We start from the raw sequence: 10,536 nt of genomic DNA, 5'->3' as shown, positions 1-10,536 counted from the left end.
TGTTAACTAACTCATGGCCCTTTGTATATAGCCTGCCTTAATATGTGGCTCCTCTTCTATGCTCTCATCTTCTTTGTTTGCAAGTGCTTTTTCTTTTTGCGTTTATTTGATTTTCTTTACCGAAAACTTAGAGAAGACCTATAGCCCTGTCCGTCTTCAAGGCCAACCCTCTTTGCATCCTTTTCTCTGAGACCTATCACAAGTTAAGAAAGATGATGCTCTATGACACTTGTTTTTATTTATTTATTTATTAATTATTATTTTTATTTTTTTATATAACAATGAGAATCTTATTTCCTCTGGCTAACGGATCTGAAGTTTCTTGTCACAGTTTTTTTTATATGGTATGGTCATCAAGAATCACAGATTCCATCAATACCACAAAGACATCAATTGGTGTTGGATATTGTTCTATCATGCATTTTATTGGGAAGCCATCAACCAACTGAGCAAGATCAAGAACAAGTAGGTGTTCCTAGTTGAACCTATTTTTTTGGTGGTTTTGATTAACAGGATCAATAAGGTTTCTTTTGTCCTTTGTTTCATGTGTTTTTACAGGTTTGCTGCTTTCTTGGCTCTGATCTAAGCTTTTGAACTGGCTCATGTCTCTTTTGTTTATCACTTGTTACTATATTTGGGACTTGGGATATAAAAAAATGTTTAAACAATCAAAGGTAACTCCTTCTACTATACCTTCTACAGCTTTCTATTGGGTAAAAGCTCGGAATATTCTGCCCCCACTAGTCTTGGTGAAAACCCATCTTGGAATGACTGGTCACCAAGCATCCCTGTACTGAATATTTTTTAACCTCAATGGCCTGTAGTGGCTGACCCAACACTCAATGGCCTGTAGTGGCTGACCCAACACTTACATTTGTAGGTTAATCCACAGAGTCATTAGAGACTACTGTGTGCTGTTTTTGCTTTGTGAAAGATGGCAGGTGCTTGAATCAAAAGACTGGTTTTGTTAACATGGAGATCTACTTGCAGCCATTGTAGCTGGCTTTTGGAAGCGGTGTTTCAGGATGTGGATGTGGAAAGGTGATCTCTTATGATCCAAAACCAGCTGCCCTAATTTAGCAGATTTCTACCAGAAGCTAGATTACCATGGCCTTACTATCCAAGCTCTATTTTGTTTTATCCATAAAGAAAGTTGATTAGAAGAGGGACACAGACTGGAATGGATGGAATTAGGATGGAATTAAGATGAATTAGGATGTGGACTGATTTTTTTTTTCTTTCTTCAGCTTAATGAATTTTGATTTAGTTCTATAATGTTTAATCTTTTCCAGACTCACTCTCTGTTTTCAGTATGACTGTTAGACACATATTTTAAACAACTTCAATAAGATGATAGTTATGACAGGTGTTTTTGGCAGGAGTTATATGGGACCTCAAGTAGAAACTCTCTTGCCTTTCTGTGGATGATTTGGAGCTGAAGAGGTAAGAGGTTTTACAAACAGTTCTGAACTCATTAAAAAAGAATGACAAGAAAATTCTCATAAAGTTGCCCAGCATATGTTTCATTTTGCAGCGAAATCTACTGTTATCAATATTACCAGTTAGTTTTCTCAACACAATTTACTAATTTTTTGCCAGAAAAGACAAAGAAATCCGTTTGAGATTTTGAACTTAAATGAGAAGGTAACTTGCTTAATGTATAAGGTTGGTCAGATTGAGAGTAACTTGGCTTTAGTCCCTTTGTAGTGCAAGTAATGGGGGGAATCTTTTTTTCAGGGCTAGATGATCATGATTCTGATTCCAAGCAAAACTTCTGATGGTGATTGTTATCACTAACTCATGGCAATTTTTATCACACCATGACAACTGAGAGCTGTTGTATATAGCCTGCATTGGTATATGCCTCCTCTTCCATGCTCTCATCATCTTTACTTGCGGGTACTTTTTCTTTTTTCTTTCACTTTATTTTCTTTTTCAAAAATTTTAGAAGAACCCATAGCCCTGTCTCTCTCTAAGGCCAACCCTCTTTGCATCATTTTCTCTATGCCTTAACACAAGTCGAGAGAGATGATGCTCCGTTGGCACTTGGTTTTCTTAACTATGGAAATCTTATTTCCTCTGCTTATAATGTTTATCAGCGAACGAATTGGAAGTTTCTTGTACCAGTTTTCTCAGATATGGTGTGGTCATCGGGAATCCTCAGATTCCATTCATGCCATCAGGATCTCAATTGGCATTGGCTATTATCCTATCATGCATTTTATTGGTAAGCCATTAACTAACTGAGCAACATCAAGAACAAGTTGGTGTTCATGGTTGCACCTATTGTTTGGTGGTTTTGATTAACAGAATAAATAAGGTTTCTTTTGTGTTCTTATTCATGCGTGTTTACAGGTTTGATGCTTTCCTGGCTCTGTCCACAAGCTGTTTAAAAAACTGTTTAATCAATCGATGGTAAATCCTGCTACTATGCTTTTCTACTGCTTTTATATTCTGCCTCCTAGTCTTGGTGAAAACCATCTAGGAGTGACTGGTTACCAAACATCCCTGTACAGCTTAATATTTTTGAAAAGATACGCAATTAAAAGTCGAGTAATATACATATTAAAAATTGCAAAAATTTAATTGAGATTGTTGGTGTTGAACAAGTTGGAATCCTTATTGTCTTTTTAGGTAAAAGATCAATGGTATAAAAAGATTAAAAAGATGTTATAGGAAATGTACAAGCACTGCCATCAGAAACTACAAAACAAACACAAAAAATCTAGGTGGGAAACTGGAACCTAGGCAAGCCCAATGCATCTTTTTCTGAATCAAACAACCGAACTCGTTTGCTACCGCAAAACCCCTCATAACAGCTTCAACTTTTCCATGAAAGCTGGTTCCCCAAACCAACAAAGAGGCAGAACACATGCACAATGTGTGCATTTTCATCTCTAAATACACCACCTGAACCTGCACTTTCCCGATTGCATTTTGAGCTTCCATCTATGTGCACTGATAGGGAGCTCTTCAGGTCTCCTCATATTATCTGGATGCACCACCAGCGCAAGACAATAAGTGAGCATGAGATCATGCACAAGCAGTGGTCTCCCTTTTAACAAGAAACTACCACCCTTTATTTCATTTACCACAGTCTTGAGCACCCAACTACTCTCGCCCATTCTTTCCCTCATGCTGTCAATTATTACGTCGTAACCAAACATAATAGGAAACAAGAATGAAACCTCTAAGCCAAACACTATGTGGAGAGGACTTCATATTCTTCGATTTCCACAAACCACTTAGCTCTTCAAATTGGATACCCAGGTAATTTTAAAACAACCCCTTCCATACTTCTTAAGTGTTAAGGCACAGCACAAAAACATAAGAAAATTCCTCTCCCTCTTTATGGCATAATTCAGATTGAGAAGCTAGGAAAATACCTCTCTTTTGTACCTAATCGCCCAATGGTTGGAATCCTTATTGTCATAGCATGTATGGGTCTCTAGAATGATTACCGGATCCGTCAAACTTGAGAATGTTGAATGAGCTACATACTGAAGGTTGTGTGATTCTAACCAAGATTCATGGAGTTGGCAGATTGGGATTCTTGACATGTTTCAGCATTATTGGATGCGAGACCGTAAGAGTATTACAAGATCTATATAACCTTAAAAAGTTACAAAATCCTTAGATTAGGAAGTGCAGGAATCTTAGCGAGAATCAGGGTGTGTTGGCACATTGGAATCCTTGGAGGAGTTGGACATAACTGAGTGTGAGTCATTTAGGAAACTTATGGAGGCTGAAAGCTAAGCACTGCAAGAAGCTAACTGAGATTCAAGTTGGCAATAATCAAGTGGAAGTATTGGATGTTAGGTTGATATATCCTGGGAAACAATTACTAGATCTTACATAGTCAAAGAAATCATGGGAACTAAATTGTGTTTCTTACATGGCCTAAATGATATTGATCCAAAAAAACTCTTGATTGATGTTGGGTGCTCAAAGTTACAGATGGCTTTGTCTTGACAAGTTTATTCCTTCTTCCACTATCTCAAATGAACCTGACTTTATTGCATTTAAACTGAGTAGATCTATGAATTCTATATATTTTTTTCTTTCTTTTTGTTGCTGTTTATAAGAATTGGTTCTAAAACCCAAACAAGTTCTTTTGTGAAGAACCATTGTGGAAAAGAAGCACACAGTAACTTTAGATTTGAATGGCATTGCCATTATTTCTTTTTTTGTTGTTCAGACATCAAACGGGTTAAAGAATTTTGATTTTTCAATTACGAACCTTTTTCTTTTCTTTCTTTCTTTCTTTTAGCCTTTGGGCTTCTGTGAAGGTTTTGTACATTTGAGTAACTAAGGCTAATGCAATTACACATGGTTCCCATTTTTGGTATTACAGTTTCAAGTGATTTCCTGATCCCCTTCCAAAGCTGCTGCTCTACAGAGCAATTATTTTTCACTCCATTGTAGAATGACTTTTAACATGAGAATCGTGGAACAAATAAACCACTCCTCAAAGGTTCTCCTATGACATTAACCATGGCAAATGGGCATGGTATCCTTATGTTCCTAGGCAATCATGATTATGAAATTTATGACCAATATTCCTGAGTTCTTTAAATCTCAAGTTTCAGTGGATTAACTCCCAATGTTCATACATCATTATTAGAGTAATTCTGTTGGAGTTCATAAAGTTTCCAAGCTTAGCAATTAACATGTATGATAAAGCCTTATACAGCTTTTGTATATGTATGTGCTTCTCGACACCAGTTTTTGTACAAGTGCTTCTCTCATGCTAGAATCAATGATTTGTGCAAGTGCTTCTCTCATGCTAGAATCTATTTGCTGATGAAGAATTGAAGCATGAGTGTGCGCTTTCATTCATTTGTGCTGCCTGCCGGGGATGCCCCCAACAACTCCATAAATTCATTTCAGATTTAGCATATCATCCTTTGGTACAACCTTTTGGGCCTTGGTATGGTCGTGAGAGGAATGAGCATATTAAAAAGCATATCTGATTTTACACCCTTTTTTGGGTGGAAATAGAGACATGCTTTTTCTAGGCAAGAACACAAAATTTGTTTGATCAAGATGGTTAGTCTTTTAGGGGATTCATGGATATATCTGTGGAACCAATCAGACCACACCACCTTACAGCACTGAGTTTCAGCATGGCTCCATCATAGGAAATGGCACATCTTCTGCTCAAGTTTCCTGAGGATAATGGTAGAAATATAAAACACATTCATCCCGTAGCTTATAATGCCCATAACCACCAATTGAAGCAAGGTAAATCTGCCAGCATATGCGAGAGACCAAGCATAGAAAGTGACAAGTTTAGAATTCACCTTCTCCAGAAGTACATCAAAATTTAAGATGTGTAGTCTTTAAGAACATAACAGCAACCCCAAATAACCAAAAGGAAAAGCCCTCATTAACATTTAATAAGGAGCTCAACAGTGCAGTCAACAAAATAAATTGAAAGACTTCCCATGATTAATGTAGGATTTCAGATATGTAGTCTTTCAGAAGATAAGAGCACCCCCAAATAACCAAAAGGAAAAGCCCTTATTAACATTCAATAAGGAGCTCAATTCCGATCTCAGCTCAAAAGTGCAGTCAACAAAATAAATTGAAGACTTTGCATGATTAATGTCGGATGTTTTAAGAAATTCTGTAGAACGGAGTCTAGCACCGCAATCAAAGAGTTGTTTGCATGTCCAAACACAAACAGATCGTCCGCAAAACATACCAACGTGATCTATCGGGCTTCACAAAAGAGATGATAACCGAAAGGACCAGTATGTTAACCAATCCAAGCCAGTAGTTCTCTTAAGATTGTTTTCTTTACTTTTCTCTTTTCTCTTCCTTTTTTTTTTTTTTTTTTTTTCAGCTGAAGGAATTCTGAATTTAGTTCAATAATATGTAATCTTTTTCAGACTGACTCTCTGTTTATAACATGACTGGTTGACACATATTTTGAACTACTTCAATAAAAGATAGTTATGATAAGTGTGTTTGGCAGGAATTAAATGGTACCTCAAGTAGAAAATCTGTTGCCTTTCTGTGGAAGATTTGGAGCTGCAGAGTGAGGTAAGAGATTTGACAAAAAGTCTTGAAGAAAAAGAATGAAAAATAAGAATATATCCTTAATACAGTCCCTTTTTAATATGTTAATGCAACTTGAGGTAGGAAAAAGTCCAGCAGCTTAATTTATAGAGCATTTCTCAATTCATTAATTCATGTGTATAATGTGCTCATGGCCCTCTTTTTTCTTTTCTTTTTTTCCTCTGTTGTTTATATACATGTTATACGTTGCTTATTAATGAATGTTCAAGAATTTATGATCTATTTCACAAATCAAAAGTGTGTCAATATTTGAAATCTGTATGCGCGCTACATAAACATCATAGGATATATCTTCGTAGTAATGCTTTGAGAGAATTTAAGATTTGCCACTCAAAGGCTTTTTCTCTCTTTCTTTTGGTTTTCGATGGTTGTATACTTTCTAATTTTTCACTAACAAGAGAGAAATGGCATAAGGATACTTCCTTAATGTTCATGTACATATTGAATCAACTGTCTGGAGAAATAAGAAATGACAAAGCACTTGGAGTTGAAGCCCAGAGAACTTTGTCTAACAAAAATGCACCATAACATGAAGTTGGAGACTGTCAAGTGGCCAAGTTGAAGGAAGAAATTATAAAAGAAAGAAAAAGATGAAGAGTTGCAGAATAAACAAACCAAATGAAGGAAGAGTTGTTCGAAGAAAGAAATTGGATGAAGCAAGAGATGGAAGAAAGCTGCAGAGGCTTTTAACAGTATGCATACACAAACAGTGGGTTCAGTTAATTTTGTCATGATGAGCAATATTAATTTCTACATTTCAATTTGTGATTGACGGTTCACTTCACCACAGGTTAATGAAGTGACTGCACAAGTTGTCGTGTACTTATCTGTCTTATTTTATAAGTTATCTTTTCTTTTCTAAATTTTACATTTGAGCAGTCCCACAGTTTCACAGATGCGGTTAAGAGATATTGTGTCTTCTTTTCTTCCTCTTCAGATTGAGCAATAATGGATTTGTGTCTCATTTGTTGCAAGTTACATTCTTTGACGCACTGTGGTTCCAGATTTGAGACCCTAAGTAGGTAGAACTTGAGATGACACTAGTGTTAGATGCTGTTAGGAAACTGGGAGTATGCCATGTGGAGGGGAGAGAATGGGATTATAACTACCAACTACTGGGGGGGAAATATGTGAGAAGAGGCATCAGTGTTTTATGCAAGTTTTGGGCAGGCTTTGGCTGAGGGCCCTGTGAGGTGTAGGGGGAGTGACTAGCACCATCAAAACCAGTTCTATCTTTAGTTTCTTGCTGTAATTCATTTTCAAGCAATTCCAATATTAACCTGGTAATTGCATCCTATTAGTATTTCTTCTGTTTGATTCCTCAAATTGGAGTTGTGTAGGCCGCTGTTCCAGTTTCTACATTTCAGTATGCTGATAAAGACAGGATTGGTAGTAGAAAATAAGAATGGAAATGCTTCTACTTTGGTGCGTTGCTTCAATGAATAATGGAGCAGAGTATGGCTGAAAAACAATTTGTTCTTACATTTGATTCCCCCTAAATTGTATCTTGATAGCCATCCAAAATATTGTTGGATAAAATTTTCATTTTTTCAATATTTCTTTTCATGAAAAATGTATTTTGATTACTTTGCAAAAATCTTAGTTACAGAGCAAGGATACTACCAGGGTAATTGTTGTAATGTGAGGAATTGCTCCTCTAAAAGTATTTTATTCACAAGACCCCAATAGGATATTTATAGTTATAACCTAGTTAAGTCCTATACTAAGTAGGAAAAGGAAATATAGAAATAAAACTCTAGACTTATGAGGAAACATAATCCTATTCTAATTAGGAAACCTCAGTCCATGTTTCCAACAATAATTTATTAAACTGCAGAGTTGCTCACCCAAGGCCTGACTCCCTGCTTTTCTTTCAATGAATGTTAAATTATACATACCTTGCATATGATTTTGATGAATTATAGAGGCTACTGTAACTTTGTTAAAGCTTTAAATTTCATAATTTTGAGCCATCAAAATTTGGTAGTATATCCTTGTAAGGTACCTAAGATAAATCCCAATGCATGTGATCCATGATTTTCGGTTTGCACAAACATCACTATGTTACATGTAATGATGAGTGACAAATTTGTTTTGCAATTTTTAGGTGTATGGCCGAACTTGGGAAGTTGTCTTTTGTAAGGAATGACAAGGTGGTCTGAGGTTCAAGACCAGAAAGAGTCTCAACTAAAATGTTGGGCAAAGGGACAGACTGTAAAAAAGGTAAGTAATCAAGTTGGGAGATTGAGAGTAACTTGGGCTTTAGTCTCTTGATAGTGCAAGTAATAGTGGGAAATCTATTTTTTAGAGCTCGATGATCATGGTTTGGATTTCAAGCAACTGTTGTTTGTGATTGTTAACTGACTCATGGCCCTTTGTATCACACCATAGACAACTAAGTTATTGTATATAGCCTGCCTTAATATATGGCTCCTCTTCTATGCTCTCATCTTCTTTGCTTGCAGGTGATTTTTCTTTTTTCGTTTATTTGATTTTCTTTACCGAAAACTTAGAGAAGACCTATAGCCCTGTCCGTCTTCAAGGCCAACCCTCTTTGCATCCTTTTCTCTGAGACTTATCACAAGTTAAGAGAGATGATGCTCTGTGGCACTTTTTTTTTCTTTTCTTTTAACAATGAGAATCTTATTTCCTCTACTTATAATGTTTATCAGGGCTAACGGATCTGAAGTTTCTTGTAACAGGTTTTTGATATGGTATGGTCATCAGGAATCACAGATTCCATCAATACCACAAGGACATCAATTGGTGTTAGATATTGTTCTATCATGCATTTTATTGGGAAGCCATCAACCAACTTAGCAAGATCAAGAACAAGTAGGTGTTCCTAGTTGAACCTTTTTTTTTTTTTGGTGGTTTTGATTAACAGAATAAATAAGGTTTCTTTTGTCCTTTGTTTCATGTGTTTTTACAGGTCTGCTGCTTTCTTGGCTCTGATCTAAGCTTTTGAACGGGCTCATGTCTGTTTTGTTTATCACTTGTTACTATATCTGGGACTCGGGATATAAAAAAATGTTTAAACAATCAAAGGTAACTCCTTCTACTATACCTTGTACAGCTTTCTATTGGCTAAAAGCTCTTAATATTCTGCCCGCACTAGTCTTGTTGAAAACCCATCTTGAAAGGACTGGTCACCAAGCGTCCCTGAACTGAATATTTTTTAACCTCAATGGCCTGTAGTGGCTGACCCAACACTTACATTTGCAGGTTAATCCACAGAGTCATTAGAGACTACTGTGTGGTGTTTTTGCTTTGTGAAAGATGTCAGGTGCTTGAATCAAAAGACTGGTTTTGTTAATCATTGAGATCTACTTGCAGCCGTTGTAGCTGGCTTTTGGAAGCGGTGTTTCAGGATGTGGATGTGGGAAGGTGATCTCTTATGATCCAAAACCAGCTGCCTAATTTAGTGGATTTCTACCAGAAGCTAGATTACCATGGCCTTACTATCCAAGCTCCAGTTTATTTGTGGATAGTGACTTCCTTTTGATGCTATGTGTTATTAGTTGTGCTGTCTTGGCCTTATTTATAACAGGGCAACATGCTTGGTTATATATCCAAAGTTCCATGTAGTACCTACATTTCTTAATACCATGCACCTATTTTGTTTTATCCAAAAAGAAAGTTGAGTAGAAGAGGGACAACAGACTGGAATTAAGATGAAAAATATAATAGAGTTGCAAGTCCACCTGTTATTCCTATTGAAGTTTCACAAGGCAACCTACTGAGAATCTCACCCAGTTGCTATGGTCCTACGTACAGTTTTCTCCCAACACAAAACTTCACCAGCAAAATCATGGGTAAGGCCTGTGGCCTTTTCACATTATTTGGGGCTCACAAAACACCCAACTGATTTAGACTTCTCCAGGACTAATTGAAAACCTAGCCGATTGGAAAATTGGCAATGATCAGCTTAAAAAGAAGTTTGGGAATGAACAGTGATTCAGCTTGGATGCAATTATCATAGTCTCCCAGATTCAGCATATTCAAGTGGAGTTAAATGTGATTCTGGTTTTCTTTGTGGAGCTCTAATTGGACTTGGGAGTGGTTTTATTGCCAGGCTGTAACGGTTGGTTTCAAAATTCTGGTGGTGAAAACAGATTTGCCCAGTGTGAATTAAAAGATAGCTCCAACTTTTCTATTGAGATTATGGCAGTTGTTCAGAACATTCTCTATGTCAAGAGCCTCTTTAGGATAAAGATTTTTTTTTTTTTTTTTAAAAGATCATCTGCAATGCTTAGCAATGCAGCACTATAAACTAACATGTAGAAGGTACCCAATTTAACAGCTGAAATTAAAATGGATTCAATTAAGTTTTTGTTTTTGTTAGAAATGGATTCAATTAAGTCAGAAGACCCAAAGTTAAACCCATCTAACATATATCTGACTGTAGAATTAAACCCATTATGCACGAGCACTTGAGATCAATCAATTTCT

The 10,536-nt window shown here is 36.5% G+C and overlaps 1 protein-coding gene across 2 annotated transcripts; it reads left to right on the top strand.

Annotated features, from left to right (window-relative positions):
• The first annotated feature begins 46 nt into the window (after positions 1-46).
• LOC149019363 (uncharacterized) lies at positions 47-10,421 on the top strand. Of its 2 annotated transcripts, XM_089153398.1 has the most exons (15): positions 47-202; positions 332-465; positions 559-674; positions 991-1,041; positions 1,380-1,443; positions 1,600-1,644; positions 1,738-1,899; positions 2,100-2,227; positions 5,981-6,048; positions 7,425-7,509; positions 7,688-7,966; positions 8,192-8,307; positions 8,787-8,919; positions 9,017-9,132; positions 9,310-10,421. In XM_089153398.1, the coding sequence occupies exons 7-11, from the start codon at positions 1,875-1,877 to the stop codon at positions 7,727-7,729; spliced, it is 348 nt and encodes a 115-aa protein (XP_089009524.1). In that variant the 5' UTR covers positions 47-202; positions 332-465; positions 559-674; positions 991-1,041; positions 1,380-1,443; positions 1,600-1,644; positions 1,738-1,874; the 3' UTR covers positions 7,730-7,966; positions 8,192-8,307; positions 8,787-8,919; positions 9,017-9,132; positions 9,310-10,421. The 2 variants fall into 2 exon arrangements, 1 of the variants encoding a protein (XP_089009524.1); XR_016173067.1 differs by lacking the exons at positions 47-202; positions 332-465; positions 559-674; ... (3 more) ...; positions 1,738-1,899; positions 2,100-2,227 and adding an exon at positions 2,234-2,415 and having other exon boundaries at positions 7,425-7,966.
• Positions 10,422-10,536: the final 115 nt, after the last annotated feature.

Source organism: Hakea prostrata, chromosome 4 (genome assembly GCF_041222555.1).
Source record: "Hakea prostrata isolate BN-2017 chromosome 4, UWA_Hpros_2, whole genome shotgun sequence".
Lineage (NCBI taxonomy): Eukaryota > Viridiplantae > Streptophyta > Magnoliopsida > Proteales > Proteaceae > Hakea > Hakea prostrata.
The sequence above is the reverse complement of the archived record's forward strand: the minus strand, read 5'-3'. Positions and strand labels throughout refer to the sequence as shown.